The following is a 21,692-nucleotide window of genomic DNA, read 5'->3' as shown; positions in this document are numbered from 1 at the left end:
CTTCAGCCCGCCCAGCGCGCTCGCGTCCCGGTGTTTGCTCTGGGTGTTGTTTACGCTTCTCCTAAACCTTCAGGTGCTGGACCAGTTCCTGTAAGACGCGCTTCAAGCCTTAAAGTGCGGGAAGCTTCTGAGCCACCGCGGAGTCCCCACGGAGCCCGTCGACCCCTTACCTGTCATCATAGCAGAAATCCGCACTCAAGGTGTTGAGATACAAGGCGAGCCCCAGAGCGCTGCTCACCAACTCTGCAATCATCTCTCCACCGCCTTTCCTCCGGCTCGGCTCCCAGCGCGAGGGCAGCAGCGGCAACAAAAAACAGAAGCATCAATCCCCACCTTCCGCCGCCTTCTCCTCCCAGCTTCACTTTTTCCTAGCTCCCCACCCTCCTGTCCCTCCCTTCCTCCCTCGGGTCCTTGCAATCCGCCGCTCTCCTCCTCCTCCTCCTCCTCCTCCTCGCGCCCGTCTCCGCAGCCCCTGCGTCCTCTTCGGGTGCGGGCTCACACCACGCTCCCCATGCCCGGCGCCCGCGAGCGGCTGGCGGCTTTCGGGTTCCGCGCCCCCCGGCGGATGTACAGGGCTGGTCCTTCGCACGGCTCGCGGCCCCCACCCTAACCCATGGCAGTTCGGGGCGCCCTAGGTGAGGAGTGGGACTCGGAGGAGGTGGAAGAATGCGGGATGGGGACAGAGGGACCGGACCCAGCCGGACTCTGAGACCAGCTGGAGGAAGAGAGAGAAAGAGGGGCGGGTGGGAGGGACGAGGCGAACCGCCTCCCCTCGCCGCCTCCCGGGCGCACGGCTCCGGTGCTGCTCCGGCTGACTCCGGCTGCCACAGCGGCTGCCGCTCATTCACTCTTTATTAGCTCCCTCCCAGCCTCAGCCCCTTCTCCGGTGAAGTGAGGAGCGGTGGCTGGAGACTCCAGAAGCTCCCGCGTGGGGTTCTCGGCGCGGCCCCCCGCGCCTGCGTGGCCAACCCTCCATCCCGGCTTTGCCCGGCCCCTTTCTCCACCCAGATCCTCCCCTAAGGCTCCTCCCACACCACCCCCTGGCTGGAGGCTCCTCCCACCTCCCCACGGCCCGGGGCTCCTCCCACCCACCTCCCGCCCTCCTCTTGTTTCCTTCACCTTCGATTTCACTCCGGAAAGCCCCCGGGACCCAAGGGCGACTGCTGGAAGACAGCCCAGAGGGGTAGCTGGAGTGCGCCCTGGGAGTAGGAGCTGTTAGAGAACCGACACCGAGGAGGACCCGGTCGCTCGCGCCGCTGCTGCCTGGCAGTGCCTGGCACCGACTGGATGTCAGCCCCAGCGCTGACTGTGCCAAGCGCTGCCAGGCGTAAGTCCGGTCAGCTGGAGGGACTTCTGGGGACCGAGAGAGGAAGAACAGGTTTGGCGAGGGCTGCAGCTCGGTGGCCACAAACATTCACGCGACCTCTCATACACGCTCACAGCGAGTGAGTCGAAATGGGAGGGGGTGTTGGAGAGCTTGGGGGGCATCTTAGGAGGGAGAGATTTCAGCTCCGAGCCTACCGTCGTCCCGAATGTCAGTAGAAAGACGCATGGGAAGGAGAATGTTCCCGCAGTCAGGTTAAAAAGAAAGGACCCCCGGAGAGGAAAGAAACACATACGCACACACCGCAGCTGCGGGGGCCTTTCGTGGTTTCAGGGGGGACTTTCAGGCTGACTCTGGAAATACAGAGAAGAGACGCCTCTGCAGCCCGGTACACCGCTATCCTCAAAACCTAGGAAGGCGGGAAGCTAATGCCCTTTCCTTTCCACCCGGATGCAGGACTGGATGGAAGGCGTCCAACCTGATAAATGATGGTGTAAAAGAATGGCCTGTGTAGACGAGCTCTGAGTACTAAAGTTGTAAGACCATAGAGGACGGTGGGCTGCCTGCCACACCTCCTCCTGGCTTGGCCCCTCTCTGGCTGGGCGATGGGCTCCCGTGGACCAAGATGAACACTACTGCAGCGCCCCCTGCTGCATGACAACCACAGTGCTTGGAAAACAGACCGGGAGAGGGCTGACTGACCCCGCCCCCCTCCCCTCCGCCGTCCAAGGGAAGCGCCTAAGTAGCAAGCTTTCCAGGACTCAAATCCAGGGCAACAAATGTAATCCTCTGGATGTCTGGCCATGGCCTGAGAAGTAAATACTGTGGTTTGGGTGTTAGCAAAACAAAACTCCGTCTTTTCCTGATTTCACAAAAAAATCTGTGTAGACACGGATGAACTGGTGAACATTTATTATATTTATTTTGCCATGCAAGATGGACCCATTTTTGTTCCCTGAGACAAACGTATGTAAAACATACAAAAAAGGGAGTTGTATCTTTAAAGGCAGACACTGATCTTTTAATTTTTTTTTTCAGACACTGATCTTTTAACTTTCTTTTTTTAACTCTGTAACCTCTGCTCACTGTTGCAAAGTTTAAAAAATCCTGTTAATTGACCCATCAAGTTCCTCTATATCTGTATCCCTCCACTGTATTTACATGTTGATATTGGATCCTAGCACACTGGATGAAGAGCACCCAGGAACTGAAGTCCTCACTGTGCTATTATTACATGAGAAACCTTTGGCCAGTCCCTCAACCTCTTTGTGCCCCTTTTGTCTCACCTATACAGCAGTGATGAAAATAATATCTGTGGGTACTATTATTATGAAGATTAAAGTAATTAAGGTGTGAAACACCTAAGTGCAATAGAAGTGTTAATAATAATTATAATTATTATTATCTCCAACTTTCTCCTTTCCTTTTAGTTGTTCACTAAAACCTAGATACCTCCAAAATGTAGATCATGGCGCCCACATGGCCCCAACCCTATTTCTAACTCCCTTATTTCCTGCATGGACTTAAGCAGTACCCTTATTTCTACTTCTGCAGTTCCCCCTTCCCCACAGTCTTACTTCAGGCATTAGAAGATTCTTTTGAAAACTTACAATGTCTCTACTTTAAAATGCTTAATGACTTCCTGATACACATCGAATAAAACTCTTGATTTTTACCATGGCCAGCTAGGCACTCCTTTGGCCCTGATCCCTTCCCTCCCCTCACATTGTGCTCGAGTGTTCCAGCCACACGGGCATCCTTCTCCTCTGACACCACTCTCTCCTCTTTCTGCCTGGGATGCCTTCTCAGACCTTCCCTAGCTCCTTCTCAGCATGCCAATCTTAATTCAAATGTCATCCATCCACCCGAGAGAATTCCCCCACCCACCCTATACCGTAGCCTCACTCCCAGCCATCTTTGTCCCATTTTCACCCGAAAGATTTTCTTGATAGCATGCGTTGTATCTGGAATGCCCACTAGAATGCCAGCAGCTCCAAGAGGGCGAGGATCTTAACAGCCCGGTTTTCCACATAACACCCAGAGCCTGTAACATCTGGACAAGCAGAAGAAGCTAAAACAAAACAACACAAAATGTTGACAACAATGAACAAATAAATGTGCTTAGCAGAAACAATATAGCAACTGGAAATTCACAAATGTTCATCATGAGAGAATAAGGTAAACTGAATTGTTGTCCATGGTAGAGACAGTGAAGAATTAACAAAGGAGAGAGGGAGGAAGTAGGTTAAAAATTCTGAAGAAAGCATCAGTTCTTCAGGAAAGCCTATGGTAAGTCACACACAAACAGCTCTCTTCAATAATTAAGAGGACTCCGAGGCATGAAAGTAGTAAAGAGGTTTGGGTCCAGCGTGCAAACAGCTTGTAAGCATTTCCAGAGCTGTCTCCACTTCAAGGCTCCAATAGTTCTAAATATTTTCTATACTCCTCCTCCACCTCCTTCTTTTCTCCTCTCCCTACTCCCAACTCCTGAGGATTGGGAGCCTGGGAGATGGTGAGAAATCACATTTTGCTGTCCCTGATGAATGGAAGGCTGAAAAAACAGCTGTGCTGATTTTAACAAATTTTCCTATTTTAATTTAATGTAGGTCTCAACATTCTTCCAACGCATTAAACATTGGTTGCATTCAGACTACTCTCCAAGGACTGAGAAGCAGCCACTTTCTGCATTTCCTACCTTCCTTGAACACCAATTGGGGGGTGGGGGTGGGGCGCGGGGAGGGCGTTATCGTCTCAAAGATGTCATCACTATCCTTGGAGATCATTTCAAATCTGGAGACATTGCTTTTCAGTGTATTAAGGTATACCCACCCATTGTAGATTGCTGCCTCGGTAATGAATATATATATAGATATACATATTCTATTTAAAGCTACTGTTGCTCTCCACAGATGAAGGAAATTAGGCTGGTTGGCTTGACTTTTCTACCTTAGACACAAGACTGGCCAAAAAAGTGCTAAGCCCTTATTTTCCCAAAGTAGGTTCCACACATCTGCTACCTCACCACTTCCTCAATGAATTCTTTTTTATAGTCGCCCCGACCTACCCTGCATTCGTTCTGCATTCCCAGGCCTTTGTTGTATAATTCATACCTTTGTGGTGCCAGGTCCTGGGGGTAAAGATTTCCTTATTTGCCTAAGACATTTTTGGTTTATTGTGCAATACCGTCTTCCCTTTGGGTGTTGCATAAATATTAACTAAAAATCCACATCTGGACTTGGTCTTCATTTCTATTTGTCCTAATATAACTTCTCTTTGAACAATTCATTTGGAGAGTGTGCCAAGGGTGAAATGTGGCACATAAATTCTCCTGCTGCACAGAATGCCTTTTAAAGTGCCCACAGATTTGGTTATTTATGAACAGAAGATTTGCACCTCTTCCTTGCTCTCTCAATTCTAAAATTGTACCAGGCCAAAGTAATTACAATCTCCCATATGTTTTGTGGAAAAGGTATCCAAGAATCTCCTGCTAAAATCTTAACAGATTGACTAGGAAGCAGAAAAACACTAGCCCAGCAGGTGAAACTGCCTGTTTAGGGAGGTCAGAACAGAGCTCTCTGCTGGGGGACTCATAAGCTCTGGGCTTTACTCAGGAAATAACCCTGCAGGAGAAAAACAGCAGAGCGTGGATGAAATGTGGGTCAGGGAGCTGAAAGAGGCACACTAGCTGCTTGGTTAACTAATGACAGTAAATGCATTGGCTACACATGTTACATTTAGATGTTCCCAGCACACCATAAAATCCTGCCCTGCAGACACTGCAATATGTAACATCGCTTTGTCCCAAAACTTGTGATCCATTAGGAATATAATTAGGACAATACAGCCACAGAAACAAATCCTGTCACCTCTGTCACAAACCCGGGGCTGTTAAGAACCAGCTGCTACTAAAATAATGATCACTTTAAAAATCTCACAGTCTCCCAGCTTGCAATTCAGAGGATGTGGGGGTAGGGGAGGAGAGGAGGAGGAGGAGGAGTGTAGAAGTAACATGTTAATAACCAGATATGGGTAATTGCAGAGATGTTAAGGCTAATGATAGAATTCAAACTCAATCAAGAAAAGCAAGGACAACCTCCTTCACAGAATCTCTCCAAATGCATTCACATGCACTGATATAAACAGTGATCAAAAATATTCCTACAGCTTGAAAAATTGCACAGATTCTTGGGTCACAGTTTTGATAAGCCTCAGATTCCGTAAAATAAAAGATAAGGAGAAGAGAGAAGATGAGATTTGATGAGGACATTAAGTAAACCAGTTATTCATGAATGTTGCCCTGGGATTCAGCCCAACGTGAGCCCTTTAAGCCAGCATTGTCCAACAAACATTTCTGCAAAGGTAGTTGAAGAGCTGCACTGTCCAATGTAGTCGCCGTCAGCTAATGTGGCTACTAAGCACTTAAAATATAGCGAGTGTGACTGAGGAACTGAATTTTAATTTTAACTTAAATTAGGACATTGGCTAGTGGCTACTCTATTGGACAGCACAGCTTAAGCTCTCAGGGCCTCGCAGCTGACCCCTGTCTCTGTGCCTTACAAGAGGATACTTATCAAAGCCATTGTCTCCTCTTGCCACCAGTAACAGCTTTAGTTCTGAACCTTTTGCATTGGACTGCTCCACACCCACATGTGGCTTGTCTCCTTTATAAAATAGCCACTAGCTGGGGCCACTGAGTGGCTCGGGCTGTTAAGCAACCAGCTTCAGTTCAGGTTGTGATCTCAAGGCACATGGGTTCGAGCCCCACATCTGGCTCTCTGCTGACGGCTCAGAACCTGGAGCCTGCTTCGGGTTTGTGTCTCCCTCTCTCTCTGCCTTTCCCCTGCTTGCTCTCTCTCTCTCTCTCTCTCTCTCTCCAAAATAAATAAACATTAAAAAAATTTAAAAAAGAACTTAGACTTAAAAAAAAAAAAAACCAGCCACCAGCCATTGAACACCTTTTAGGAATTAGGCATTTCACTGAGCATGTTATGTTTATGACCTCATTTAATCCTCACAAGTGCCCTGGGAGATAGGTACCATTACTCTTACAGGTAAGGATGCAGAGGCGTGGAGAGGTTCAGTAAATTGTTCATAGTCTTCCACTTCTGGTGGTGGAGCTGACATTTGAATTTATGTCTTTTAACTCCAGAAGTCTATGCTTTAAGCACTACTCAGTCCAATCTTGTTGTTCCTTCTCCCATTCAAAACACCACATCCCCTTTGGGATCTGCTTCAGGAGAAGGAACTCCTGGCTACTTCCAGGATGTTTTGATTAAATTCATATTCTTCCTCCTCTCCCCTCACTCAGATGATTAAGGATAAAATACTTATCTTCCTTTGTCAACTACTTTTACCTGATTTTTCCTCCAAATCTCGTATCAAAACCTGCAAAGACTCCAGAGATTACATATTAGAAACCCTCCTCTATAAAATACACACACACCCCACATATATTTTTTAAAATAGATGTATTCAAATCCTGTATAGGCATTTTTCCTAACATAATCCACATCACATATTACAAAAATAGCGAGGATAAGTAACGTAACTCAAACTCCAACAAAGTAATGAAAGTATTAATGCAAATTACAATTTGGAAAACCAAATAAAGCATTTATAATTGATTTAATATAATTATGTTAAAAACCCCACTACAAATTTGTACCTCATATAGCGTATTTAATCCATTTATTATTGCTATGAAATGACTAGAAAGTATATTTAGAGTTGGTCTATTAATCTAATGATAAATGACAGGAAGTCACTGTATTTAAAACTTTTGCAATAGATTTAATTAAGTTGTCCATTTAAATGAATAAATATCTTATAATTTGTAATACTATTATTTAATAATTACAAATGAATGATACATTTACAGCTTTGCATGTAGATTTCCACCACCCTATACTTTTTTTCCCCAATGCTCTTTCTTTCATCTTTTTTGTCCTTTTGAGTCTCTTGTATTTTTGCATATTTTATTCCTATGAAAACATTTAAATCTTATTTATTTATTTATCTTTAATTTACTTTTTAATTTACATCCAAGTTAGTTAACATATAGTGCAAGAAGGATTTTGGTAGAATCCAGTGATTCATCCCCTACATATAACACCCAGTGCTCATCCCAGCAAGTGTCCTCCTTAATGCCTCTTGCCCATTTAACCCGTCTCCCCACCCAACAACCCACCAGCAACCCTCAGTTTGTTCTCTATATTTAAGAGTCTCTTGTGTTTTGTCCTCCTCCCTTTTTTATATTGTTTTTGCTTCCAGCATTTAAATCTTAATACACAAAACAACAAAGCCACCCTTATGCATATGAAAATCTGCCCTGACAGAGACCAGCTATTAAGAAAACAGGTTGTCTGCAATGGTAGATTTGAAGCTAAGACATTTATTTTCTTAGCAGTCAGTTGGAAAGTCAGTCCCTAATTGAAGTGGATAAATGAAGACATTAGATTCATGAATTCCAAGCTGAATTTTTTGAGAGAGAGAGAGAGAGAGAGCACCCCCACGCCAGTGGGGAAGAGACAAAGGGAGAGGGAGAGAGAATCCTAGGCGGGGTCCATGTCCAGCACAGGGTGGGGGGTGGGGCTAGACCTCAGGACTGTGAGATCATGACCTCAGCTGAAATCAAGAGTTGGCTGCTTAACCCACTGGGCCGCCCACACCTAGGCACCCCTCCAAGCTGATTTTTGGCAATTGTCACCTATAATTTATATTGCAAACATGTGATACAGGCAAGCACTGATCTGCTTCCTGTCACTATAGATGAGTTTGCATTTTCTAAAATTTTATATAAATGGAAATTACACTCTACTTTTTTTTTATGAGGGGGGCTTCTTTCACCCAGCATAATTATTTTGAGATTCTTCAGTGTGTCTGTGTATATTAATAGTTCATTTATTTTTATCTCTGAGTAATATTCTATTTGTATGGCTGTACTACAATTTCTTTATCCATGTATCTGTTGATGAGAATTTGAATTCTTTCCAGCTTTTGGCTAGTGCAAACAAAGCTGCTATGAACATTCATGAGAAGTCATTGCATGGATATGTGCTTTCATATCCCTTGGGTAAATACCTAGGAGTGGATGGCTGAATCATTCAGTCCCATAGTGTTTGCTATTTTAAGAAACTGCCAAACTGTTTTCCACAGTGGTTATACCATTTTACATTCCTGCAATCAGCTTATGACAGTTCCACTTACCCCACATTCTTGCCAACACTTGTAGAGTCAGTCTTTTTAATTTTAGACATGCTACCAGGTGTGAAAGAATAATACATTTTACTTTTGTCATTCCCCTAACACTAACGATGTTGAGCATCTTTCCATATGCTTATTTTCAACCCATACATCTTTGGTGACAAGTCTGTTCAAATCATTTGCCCCATGTCTTTGTTGACAAAAGACAACTGCTTAAAGCAAATTTATAGCTCTCAGTTCTATAATCAGAAATCCAGCATGGGGGTGACTAGATGGCTCAATCAGTTAAGCATTTCACTCTTGGTTTCAGTTCAGGTCATGATGTCACAGTCCATGGGATTGTGTTGAGCCCCAAGCTGAGCTCTTACTGACATCACAGAACCTGCTTGGGATTCTCTCTCCCTCACTCCCTGCCCCTCCCCACTCACACTCCATGTGTACCCGCACAAACACACACACACACACACACACACACACACACTCCCTCCCTCTCTCTCTCTCTCTCTCAATAAATAGATAAACTTTAAAAAGTCCTCCTAAAATTAAAAAAGGGATGCATGAATGGCTCAGTCAGCTAAGGGCCCAACTCGACTTCCGCTCAGGTCATGATCTGACAGTTTGTGAGATCGAGACCCTTATCGGGCTCTGTGCTGACAATGTGGAGCATACTTGGTATTCTCTGTCCCTCTCTCTACCTCCCCCCGACTCGTGCTCTCTCCCCCACTCTCTCTGTCTCTGTCTCTCTGTCTCTCTCTCAAAAATAAATAAACTTAAAAAAAAAAAGTACATCATGGCTCATCTGGGTTCTCAGCTCAAGGTCTCACTTGATGCAAATGAAGGGCTTAGAGCAGTTAGGCTCTTATGTGGAGGCTCTGGAGAAGAATCCACTTCCAAACACATTCAAATGTTGGCAGAACTCAGTTCTTTGTGGGTATAGGACTAAAGTCCCCATTTGTTCTCCTCAGATTTTACAGGCTGCCTGCCTTCCTTCTCACAAGTTCTCTTTCCATTTGCAAATTAGCAACAGTGCTTCAAGTCCTTTCCATGCTTCAAATCTATTTTTTGTCCATTTAAAAAGTTGCATCCTTTGGGGCACCTAGGTGGCTCAGTCAGTTGAGCATCGGACTTTGACTTAGGTCATGATCTCCCAGTTCTTTCGAGCCCGCATTAGGCTCTGTGCTGACAATGCGTAGCCTGCTTGGTATTCTCTGTCTCCTCTCTCTCTGCCTCTCCCCAAATCATGCTTCTCTCTCTCTCTCTCTCTCTCTCAAAACTAAACTTTTTGAAAAATTAAAAAAAAAAAAAAAAAAAGAAGTCCAGCATTGCTCATCTGGGCAGCTCAAGGTCTCACTTGATGGGAATGAAGGAAATGACAGCACTTAACGTACTTCTGTGCCCCTTTCTCTCTGCCCCTCCCCCACTCATTCTCTCTCCCTCTCTCTCTCTCTCTATCTCTCTCTTTGTCAAAAAGACATCTTAAAAAATTGCATTCTTTGTCTTCTTATCAAATTTTGAGAGTTCTTTATTTGAAATGCAAGTCTTTTGTTAGATATATAATTTGCAAACATTTTCTCTCAGCATTTGGCTTGTATTTTCAGTCTCTTAATGGTGTCTTTCAAAGAGCAGATCTTCTTAATTTTGAGTAAGTCCAATTGATCTTTACTTTTAATCATGTTTTCGATGTTGTATCTAAGACATGTTTGCTTAATCCAAGGTTACAAAGAGTTTCTCCTACTTTTCTCTACACATGTTACAGTTTTGGGATTTTAGAGTTAGATATATAACCCATGAGGATTTAGTTTTTGTTTTTGGGATAAAATATTGCTTAAAGTTCTCCCTCTCTCCTTTTTTTTGTCTTTGGATATTTAATTGTTCCACCATGATTTGCTAAAAAAGTTTATTTTCTCTGCTGAAATGCCTTTGCATCTTTATCAACTGACATATATACATAGATCTATTTCTGGACATATATTCTGTCCATCAATCCTTTTGTCTATTTTTATGACAACATGAAACTGTCTTGATACTGAAGCTTTATAAGTCTTAAAGTCGAGTATTGTAATTTTTACAAATTGGTTCTTCTTTTTCAACGTTGTTCCCTACCTCTATTTAATTACATTTTTTTCCACTTGCTATTATAAGCCCCTATCATTTGGCTCTTGTTTTCTTTCACCTCTTCTTGATATATCTATTTCTTATATATCTAAGATATATATATCATATATATATACGTATATATATATACGTATATATATATCATATATATATATCATATATATAGGATATATTTCTAAGATATATCTATTTCTTAGGTAGATGTATATGTGATTTAATATATGTGATTTAATATGTGATTATGTGTGTGTGGGCATTTAGATCCAAAAAATGTGTCTGTTCTTTGAGTGAGTTCTCTGTATGAGAAGTAGAGTGAACATTTATGGCCTAAGATATTAGTTAGTAACATGGGTAGGATAGGATTAATGTATGCAGGTGTCATCCCTTCTAAGCAAAACCCTTAAAATATCTGTTCAACATGGATTTCTCTTTAGGTTCAAAATGAGAAAATTATAGGCGTTGAAAGTAACACAACACTTCAACTTAGCTGGAATTATTACCCAAATCTGTACTGTCACATGGACAGCGCTAATCATTAACATTCACAAAAGATAAGTGATTTTAATGAATACAGTTACAAGCTCCTTTCCGATATTTTCAATTTCTCTTCTCTCCCCCCCCAATCCCCACTCTCTTTCATGCATTCATGCCAGTAAAACATTTCTCATTCTTCTGTGGTTCCTGTTCTATGATAAGTTTTAGTTTTGTGATGTTTCAGGACATGACAGCATCTTTGAAAATATCTTACAGTGTTTAAACTTTAGTTGTAAATCACCGGCTCTCAGCAAACAGCATATATCATGTGCTGTAGTCAGTTTTAACATTTCAGCTGACAGCAAGTACAGACTTCAATCTCGGGGTTAGTGGCCTGGTCGGTTACTGCACCGTGACACCTCCTTACAGAAATATGCCACAAAAATACCCAGTGGGGATAGGTGGATTCTGACCCAAAGTGACTTTTGAGTTGCAATTCAAGGGATCAGTCATCTTTACATTTATGAAAGGAGCCAAATATGAACTATATTTCCAATTTAGTTCAGTTATGATTTCAGAATCCCAGTGAATAAGAATGCGGGGCAACTGCCTGGCTGACCCACCCTTTAACTTGGCTCTGGGTACAGGTGGCAGTCAGTCCTTTGCCCAAGTAATTCTACTAAAAGCCATGCATGATAGCTGCCCACATGTGTGCCTGTACCTTGTTTGAATACAATGTTTTTGCTAATCCCCTCTCCATCCCCCTTACTGTCTCTCTTACCCACAGCCAAATAAGTAGGGTTTCTGATGTAGAGACAGGGGGAAAAAAAAAAAGGTGTTTATATTTGTTGAGCACTTGCTATGTACCAACTGGTACTATGCCAGGTATGTTGAATACACTATGTAATTTCATTCTCATAATAGTCTGGCCAAATGAATATTACTATCTTTTCACAAATGACAAAACAAAGGGTCAACAATATTAAGTAACTTGCGCTGGATAGCACAAGTAACTGACGACCCAGGATTCTATACCATTTCTGTCTTGTTCCAAAAGCCTCTTATGTTAAATCTTATACAGTGTCCATCTCATTAACGATATTGAGAATTTACTTCAGAATCAAGTGACTTTTTTAGATTCTCTCCTTCTTTAAGCCCTTCGTAAAATGATGAAGGAACAGCTTTTGAGAGGATTTCAAAGTCATTTTTGTTTGCTTGTTTTTGGGTTTTTTTTTTTGTTTGTTTTTTGTTTTTTGGGTTTTTTTGCTGTGGTGAGATTTTTGTGAGATAATGGAATCAAAAGAGATAGACTCATGGGTCATAAAAACAAAATCATGTTTAGGTTCTGTATACGCAAAAATGGAGGCAAAGTCCAGAAGGCTACTGAATTTTGGCAGGATACAAAGAATTTGGAATGTGAAAGATAGAAACACTAATGGTAGTGAATTCCTGCAGAGAACACCAATAAGCTACGATTCAGGTGGGGAATGGACTAATTCCCACTGTTGGAAATTTTATGCCCCAATCCAGTATTGAGAGCAAAGCAAGGGGATGCCACTCTGCACAGATGGACATCAAGGAATACCTTTTAAAACTATTTTGTAGACAGAGAAAAATTAGCCTTTTACCTTGAGGCCAGATGTAGCGATAAAAGAATACAATGTATACACAAAGATATACAAATGACATTTCCTATATCTTCATCATATTCAAAATACCTTTTAAAAATCATGTTTTATAACAGAAACACCAGATAGCAAGGAAATAAAAATTGGCTATCCAACCCTGGAAAGCCGTTCAGAGATTCTGGAAACAATTATTCAATAAAAACAACTCAAGAATTCCTTAATAATATGTATGGATACTTTTTGAAGAATTCTAGAACTATATAATATTAAATAAAGGATTATTCATTAAAAGTGATGCTGGGAGTGATTGCCAGGTGCTGGGGGAAGAGTAGGTAGGGAATGCCTGTTCAGTGAGTACAGAGTTTCAGTCCCACAAGGTGAAAATGTTCTAGAGATTGGCTGTAAAAGAATGTACATAGAGTTAACAAAACTCTGCTGTATACTTAAAAATTGTTAAGAGGGTGATATCATATTATGTGGTTTTTTACCATAATTTTTTAAAAAAGCGATTCTGGGAAATCAACTTTAAGTGATAATTAATATTTGCAGAATACCCTTTCTTATGCCATTTCAGGCTTTCTGGTATCACTCAAATTAAGAATTATTATTCATTTATGTGTCTTTTTAAAGTTACCTTACTACCTATATTTTTGAAACACACACTACAGTGTATCTCTAATACAGACACTTCAGTAAGCTATCGGTGAAATAATCTCAGCAAAATAGGAGCATGTATTTAGAGGAAGATTGATCTGCTGGCTATTTCTTTAATGGATATAAGCAGGAAATAATATGAAACAATAGTTAAAATCAAAACGTTTGCCTGAATATTAACAAAATAGATTTTGCACCAAAGCATTTTCTTAGGGGAAGTCATTTCCCCGTTCAGATCAGTCAGTGGAGCTAAAATATTAAAGACAGTACCTTTTTAGGAAAAGAGTCAACAAAAATGATTTCCACTTCCTGATTGCCAGTTATTATTAACTTGTAGTGTCTTGAAATCTAAGTGGCTGCTTGGCTCCTTGATTATGCCTCTCCTGTATCATATAAAGGCAAAGTCTCTGGAATGTAAAATCAAGTAAGAACAGGCAAGCAGTACCCCATCCTTGCCAGTCCCTTGAAACTCAAGTTCCAAATCCAAAACTTTTTTCTTTGAAATTTCATACCACGTCAGTATTCCTAACAGCATTGAAAACCATCTTTAGAAAGCAAAAGTTATCTAGAACTGATTTTCAGGACTGGAAAGAATATACCTTATCTTCCTGCTAAGATCTTGTATTCAGAAATTTGCATTTTCATGGACAGAGCTGATCCATGAATCAGCTTTGTCTCTTAATAGAGACTTGTTTTTACACTTGATACTAAAATGCAGTACACAATTTCAGCCATTCAGCACTGTCACAAAAACTATTTTAAGATAAGTGCAGAGTCTCAGGGCCCCAGGTTGACTCAGGGAATACCAGTATCAAGAGTCTTAAGATGTAATAAAGATTTTCCAAAATTTATTTTATATATAAACCCACTGAACATAAGTTAATGAAAACTTGCATAATGTTTTAATACAAAATTTACCATGAATATCAGGTCAAGCGTCATCATAGTTAAAGTTAAATTAAACCTCACAAATATACTGGACCTATATATTAAAACCTTAATAAACAATTTCCCCAACAATCCCATAAAAGCACTTTAAAAATATGCCATACCATGGCACTATTTTAAAATCACTTATGGACGCCTATGTGGCTCAGTTGGTTAAGTGTCTGTCTTCGGCTCAGGTCGTGATCTCGCAGTTCAAGAGTTCGAGCCCCATGTCAGGCTCTGTGCGGACAGCTCAGACCCTAGAGCTTACTTTGGATTCTGTGTCTCCCTCTCTCTGTCCCTCCCCTGCTTGTGCTCTCTCTCTCTCTCTCTTTCTCTCTCTCTCTCAAAAACAAACATTAAAAAATTATTAAAAAATAAATACATAAAATTATTCAGCCTTTGTCTTCTTCTTGGCTCCACTCAACTATAATCACAAATACCCTTTTCACTGAGATTCAACTTCAACCCAAACAGAAACTATTCTCACCATGGCAGAAAATACATCTGCACCATCAGCAAATAGAAGGGACCTGGGATCCACATGCTTTCTGTTTCTCTCCCACCATTTGCCTACTGAATCAATGTTTCTCCCTCACCCCTGTTGTGCTGGCTGAATTTATGTCTATATCCAGACATCTGCTTTGGTTTTCTCCCATCATTTCAAAACCCATCTGGATACAGAGCTTTTCCCTGCACCCAAGCCCACTTGGCTGGGACCCTGACATCCTGCCTAGTTTTGACAGGTTTGTCAATGGAGCCTGAGCTCTGTTACCTGGGCCCTCCTGCTACTCAAGAAGGTTCTGCTATATATCACTTGAAACCTACAGTTCCATCCATCTCTTGACTTCTAGTATAGCCCGATACCTGTGGACTCCTTTGGCTGTGTTCCCATCAAACAGATTGAATCTCCTCAGATAGCCATACCTACTGGAATCAAGACCAAGTCTTTGGACTCTGTAGGTTGGACTACAGCAGAGTCCCCTCATGATATAGCCCAATAGCTGGGGTAGTTTTTTGTTCCACGGTAACCACTTTCACCACCTTCAAGCTTGTGCTACTTAGGTCCCAGTGCACCTTGCCTGTTTATATGTTCCCATTCATGATTCTATCAATACTCACAAATTTAGTGTGTATTCTCAACTGATGCACATGGCAGCTGAAGAATATTGTGGAATATTAAGCAATTTATTTCTTTTAAATTTGTATTTGTAGATCTGGTATTAAAACGTGATGCTGATTCTTTACATTGGCAACTATGTGGACCTTGAATGTTAGGAAATTATTTAATAACATTTATTTAAATAATTTTTATTTAAAGTGTGTTTATTTATAAATTATAATTTGTATTTTTCCTTATAATGAAAATTTTGGAACAATTATAATTTAGTTTGAAAACAAAATAAATTGTGTTCATGATTTTTACATAAATTCATATTTTTGATGAAAATATATTCAAATTTTGTACTTTGGATATAATTACATACTTAATTATTTAAATCATTGATGTTATCAAAAAACTATACAAAAATCTTGATTTTGAAAACATAATCAAGGAGCTTACTGAGATGAATGTAAGAAAATAAATTTTATAGTGGTGCCTGGATGGCTCAGTCAGTTAAGCATCCGACTCTGGCTCAGGTCATGATCTCATGGCTTGTGAGTTTGAGCCCTACGTCGGGCTCTGTGCTGACAGCTCAGAGCCTAGAGCCTGCTTCTGATTCTGTCTCCCTATCTCTCTGCTCCTCCTCTGTTCACGCTCTGTCTCTCCCTCTCTCTCAAAAATAAATATTAAAAACAAATTTTAATAAATTTTATAGAAAACATATAATAATGTATGTACTATGATTTTCTTATGATTTATCAAGACATTGGGGGGTGGCATCTGGGTGGCTCAGTTGGTTAAGTATCTGACTTCAGCTCAGGTCATGATCTCCCAGTTTGTGAGTTTGAGCCGTGCATCGGGCTCTGTGCTGACAGCTCAGAGCCTGGAGCCTGCTTCTGATTCTGTGTCTCCCTCTCTCTCTGCCCCTCCCTCACTCGTATTCTGACTGCCTCTCAAAAATAAATAAACATATATATATATATATATGTTATATATGTATATATAACATATATATTTATATATATATATGTTATATATATATATAACATATATATTTATATATAAATATATATATAAATAAAGGCTGAATAAATAAATATATATATATATAAAGACATTGGGGTGCCTGGGTGGCTCAGTCAGTTAAGCATCCAACTCCTGATTTGGGCTCAGGTCATGATCTCATGGTTTGTGAGTTTGAGCCCTGCATCAGGCTCTGTGCTGACAGTGCAGAGCCTGCTGGGATTTTCTCTCTTCCTCTCTCTCTGCCCTTCCCTCACTCGTGCTCTTTCTCTCTCTCTCTTTTAAAATAATCAAACATTAAAAAAAAAGGACATCACTAGCCCATCAACTGAACACCCAACGTGTGCAATAGTAACTAAATTCATTCAGCTTTGATCTTTTGCCAAATTAAATTTTATGAAAAAACCTAGCTATACACATATTTTCTGATTTTGTTATTATGCAAGTATATTTGTCAGAATAGAAGGAAAGAACTGTTTGCGTGATTTAAAAAGTAGATGGTATGTAGGTTTCCATTTATGCTCTTGCCTTGTGCTCTGAGAATGTCAGGGATAGGCCGAAGAGCTAACGTGTACTTAAACAGAGCAATAGAACACTGACCCTAATTTTTCTTTATTTTAGTTGTTGTTATTTGTCTGTTTGTGTCAGGGGAGGTAAAAGTGGGATTCTACTTTCTGGACTAGTGTTTATGTGAGCCTCTGAATATTGATGTTAGAGGTATTTTCAACTGCTTTCTAAACAATATCACAGGAATACTCATTTGTTTTTCTTGATTTTTCTGTAGAATACAGTATTTCGTAGGAAAAGACGATTTCTCTTCATGGGTAGGTTTCCTACCCTTGAAGCAAAGAAACGCTGTGGCTTGTCAGGATGTGATGCAGGTGGAGGGGTTATGTGTGTGTCATAATCTGTGTATCCTCATTTCTTGGCAGCTTTGTTGTCCAGTAGAGAAAAAACTGAAGGAACAGCTGAAATCTGTTTCTTATCATCATATTTTCCAGAGAATGGAGCAAGTCCTCTTGTCATCTGTTGGCTCAGTATCCATTCATGCCGTTTGTTCTGTAAGATTTCCCTTGAGATAAAAACGTTGAAAGACAGCTTCATTCCTTTCGAGCTCCAGTCTTTTGCATAACACCTGCCCCATAAACGCACATCACTCCAGTAGGATTGTAAGTTGTCCAATTCTCAAGTGATCTGGTTTAAAATTTAAATTTGTAAGATAAAAATGCCTTATTTCGTCCTGTCACCATATCACCCAACTATTATACCCTTCCTGTTATCTACCTTTCCCTGCATATTCTGTATAAATCTGGCGTTATAAACTACAAAAATGGGCATATGCAAAACATACATTTTCAGAAGATGGTGTTCATATATCATACAGGGCACTTTTGAGCAATCCTACACCAAGGCGAGTCATTATAGGAGAGACCAAGGACAGGGAGAGAAGGACTTCGGTGGAGCAGATGGTATGACTGGGTGCAGGGATACGTCCCTTTCTCTAAGAGGAAGTGTTAGCTCCAATATTCTGGCCACATTCCCAGTTGGTCAAGGGTATGCTGCCTCCCTAAATTAGGCAGCTTCAATTACATTCACTGTTCTAATGCACTTCCTGTCAGGAACGGTTGTGTGGACGTGCCAGTTAAAACAGCTGTTGCATCTGATGTGTGAGAAGCTGTGATCAGGAGAGCAAAGAGGTTTTCCTAGACATTGCCTATGTAGAAGTCAGAGTTACCAAACAAGCAAACAAACACACACACAAAGAAATCACATTATTTGAAGTTGTCCCAATGGCCCCTCATTTATTTTAATATATTCCTACAGCCTACCAAACTTGTTCATTAATTTTCAAAAGACTGGGGCACCTATCTGCCTCAGTCAGTGGAGCATGTGACTCTTGATCTCAGGGTTGTAAATTCGAGCCCATGTTGGGTATAGAGATTACTTTAACCTTTAAAAAAAATTTTGTTTTTAATGTTTATTATTTTTGAGAGACAGAGAGACAGAGAGCAAGCAGGGAAGGGGCAGAGAGAGAGGGAGACACAGAATCGGAAACAGGCTCCAGGTTCCAAACTGTCAGCACAGAGCCCGATGTGGGGCTCGAACTCACAGACCACAAGATCATGACCTGAGCTGTAGCCGGCCGCCCAACAGACTGAGCCACCCAGGCGCCCCTTGAGATTACTTAAACTCTTGGAAAGGAAAGGAAAGGAAAGGAAAGGAAAGGAAAGGAAAGGAAAGGAAAGAAAAAAAAAAAGAAAAGAGAAAAGAAAAGAAAACCTAGTTATACTTAATTGCACTAAAGACTGATTGCTTAAGTCAGTTGTATTGTGTAAATAAAAACAGCACCTCCACAGTCATCCAGTGGACTCTGTCAGTATGATGCTTTTACTGAATACATGGCTCCTGCTCTTAGGAACACACAATAACTTGCTCCCAAATAGGCATTTTGATTATGAAACAGTCTTTACTTTTTTCCTTTACATAACACGATGAGGAATGCCTGGGTGGCTCAGTCAGTTAAGCGTCCAACTCTTCATTTCAGCTCAGATCATGATACCAGGGTAATGAGATGAAGCCTGGGCATCAAGCTCTGTGCTGACAGAGTGGAGTCTGCTTGGGATTCTCTCTCTTTCTCCCCGACTCTCTCTCTCTCTCTCAATAAAATAAAATAAAATAAAATAAAATAAAATAAAATATAAAATAAAATAAAATAAAAAATAAAAAAATCTAAAAGTGGAAAAAACAAATAACAAGATGATCTATTTATTTGTCCCATTTCTAGGCAGAGAAGAAACAAGAATTTTCTTCTCCCCACTGTTAAGCTAAGCATATTGTTTGACCTTCTCTTTTACTTCCACATTGAGCACAAATATTTTTAAAAATTCAAACAGCCTGGAAATGTCCAAAGAGACTGAAAAAAAAAAAAAAAAGAATTTTACTCCTCTTGTTATGGTTAAAGGCAAATTCTTGAAATAGTGCTGGCACCCAGTTGTTGCATAGTAAGTATTTGCTGGGCTGAATTATTGCACCTTTTCCCCCTGCATTTATCCCTGCAAGAGACCATTTAAAATAAAATATCAGTTAGAACACTGATTTTTTTATTAAGAAATTTGGTTTATGATAAAGCCCAACTTAATAGCATATTATGTTGAATTGTTAACTCTATTAGAAAGTGATGAGTACCAACACCAGAGAAAAACATGCTACAGTTACTTATTATACACAGTGTTCCTATTTTTATATATTTTTTCAGTTCCTAAAATGGAACTATAAACCAGAGGGCAACACATTGTTTTTTCTCTACTACCAGATGCATATAATGGAAGTATTGCTCACAAAGAGGACATTTGTTATTTCATATGTGATCCTCAAGAAACAGATGGAGAGTAATTATGTGGTTCTTGTCCTGCTGACTCTTTTAAAGCAAATAAATGTTACTCTTTATTTTCTAAGTTTTGATTCTTAAACAATGATCACTTAGAATGAGTAAGGTGCACCTGAAGAAAGGTATGATTATCATGAATATAAAATGATGTTGAGAAATTAAACCCATTTAGCTCTGTTCCACAAATCTTGGTGGAAATAGTTAGACCACGGCTTAGTGTATAGTGAAGTATCTGTCCGAGATATCCAAAAGTTTTTGTATAAAGTGGAATTCTTTAGATGATTCAGTCTCCCGGGGCGCCTGGGTGGCGCAGTCGGTTAAGCGTCCGACTTCAGCCAGGTCACCATCTCGCGGTCCGTGAGTTTGAGCACCACGTCAGGCTCTGGGCTGATGGCTCAGAGCCTGGAGCCTGTTTCCAATTCTGCGTCTCCCTCTCTCTCTGCCCCTCCCCCGTTCATGCTCTGTCTCTCTCTGTCCCAAAAATAAATAAACGTTGAAAAAAAAAATTAAAAAAAAAATAGATGATTCAGTCTCCCATGTGTTTAGGGAAGTTTTGTTGAGTTCTCTATATTTATGAGATGCTGGGAGTATAAAGAGAAGGAAGATGGAGCAGAGTTCCTACCATTCAGGAACACATAAAAGAGGTGGCTCTCATTACCCCTCAGGTATTTTGCCACGGATGGCACAGCTTTAGCCAAGCTTCTAAGAACAAAGGCACGATAGGTGACTATGGCACAGAAGTTACGGTGAGTCTCCTCCGGAGGGTTAACAAAGTTAATAGAAATTCATGACTTTTGCCCTTTGACATTTAACCTCTTGGTCCTCTTACTCTTTAGTCATATTTTGGCCTTCTCTCCCCTTCTCCTATGCAGACTTCTTTTCTATTCTAATAGTTTATTACACTGGGCATAAATCTTTCTTCCCTCTCATCTCTCCCTCACACTGTTTTAGTGGATTTGAATTTTAGTCCCCCAAATAAGGTGAATAGGGAACATCACATTGTTTAATTAATTTAAACAAGATACCTAACTGGAGTTTTATCTTCCTGTGTTGTTTGGAGACGCAGGCTCAGGCGTTTTTGTGAGCAACCGCTCCCTTTCCTGAGGCTTTCCTGAGAATCCCGTGGTTTATGTGGTTGACTAAAATGGAAGAGGACTCCTTTGTGCTCAGCCTATCACGGTTGCTGCAGATAATTCTCATTACCTAACCCCAAATAAGTACGTGAAAGGCAGCAACCTTTCTGTCATGCTTGGGGCTCCAAGAATGTCATTGATTCCAAAATCTCAGAGCCAAGTGTTCAATTTTCTAGGGTCTGCCAAGCATTTTTTTTTTTTTAAGATCTTGTCACTTCCTTCAGGCACTGCAAGCGAGTGGGTTGAACAAGACTGAGAATCCCCACTAATCCCATGAACTTTTAATCTCATATTTTAATCTATGAGTTAGACCATAAGGAGTAGTCGTCTTCAGAAAGGTGAACTATGCTTCTCTTAGGGCAAGGGAGCCCAAAGGCCCTGGATAACTTCTTAGATCTAGGGAGGGGATAGGAAATTATACAAAACAACATGTAAGACAATATTTCATAATGATTTTGTTTCTCTCTAAGAACGTACCCCTCTGCTTCTTCTGGTTTCTTTTTCTTTCTTTTAACACAAGAATTGAATGCTTGCTAGGGGCCAGCCTCACAGAAACGCTGAGAGGTCAATATTATTAATCCCATGTGAGAGTTGAAGAAACTGAAGGGGAGAAAAGATAAATGCAATACCAGAGCTACAGTTTGTGCTGCTTGCCAGTTTCAAGGGAAGTGTTGTGTAAATGGAGGGAAGTGTCCACTGAGGGACTAGAACTCCTGCA

The 21,692-nt window shown here is 40.9% G+C and overlaps 1 protein-coding gene across 1 annotated transcript in view; it reads right to left on the bottom strand.

Annotated features, from left to right (window-relative positions):
- TMTC2 (transmembrane O-mannosyltransferase targeting cadherins 2) overlaps window positions 1–1,002 on the bottom strand; it is a 405,001-nt gene extending 403,999 nt beyond the window's left edge. Inside the window, exon 1 of the mRNA XM_043561689.1 lies at window positions 171–1,002. Within this exon, the coding sequence (XP_043417624.1) occupies window positions 171–253 (83 nt within the window). The 5' untranslated portion in view covers window positions 254–1,002. The remainder of the gene's footprint in view (window positions 1–170) is intronic.
- Between the last annotated feature and the right edge of the window lie 20,690 nt (window positions 1,003–21,692).

This window comes from Prionailurus bengalensis, chromosome B4, assembly GCF_016509475.1.
Source record: "Prionailurus bengalensis isolate Pbe53 chromosome B4, Fcat_Pben_1.1_paternal_pri, whole genome shotgun sequence".
NCBI lineage: Eukaryota > Metazoa > Chordata > Mammalia > Carnivora > Felidae > Prionailurus > Prionailurus bengalensis.
This window is presented reverse-complemented; position numbering and strand designations above follow the sequence as displayed.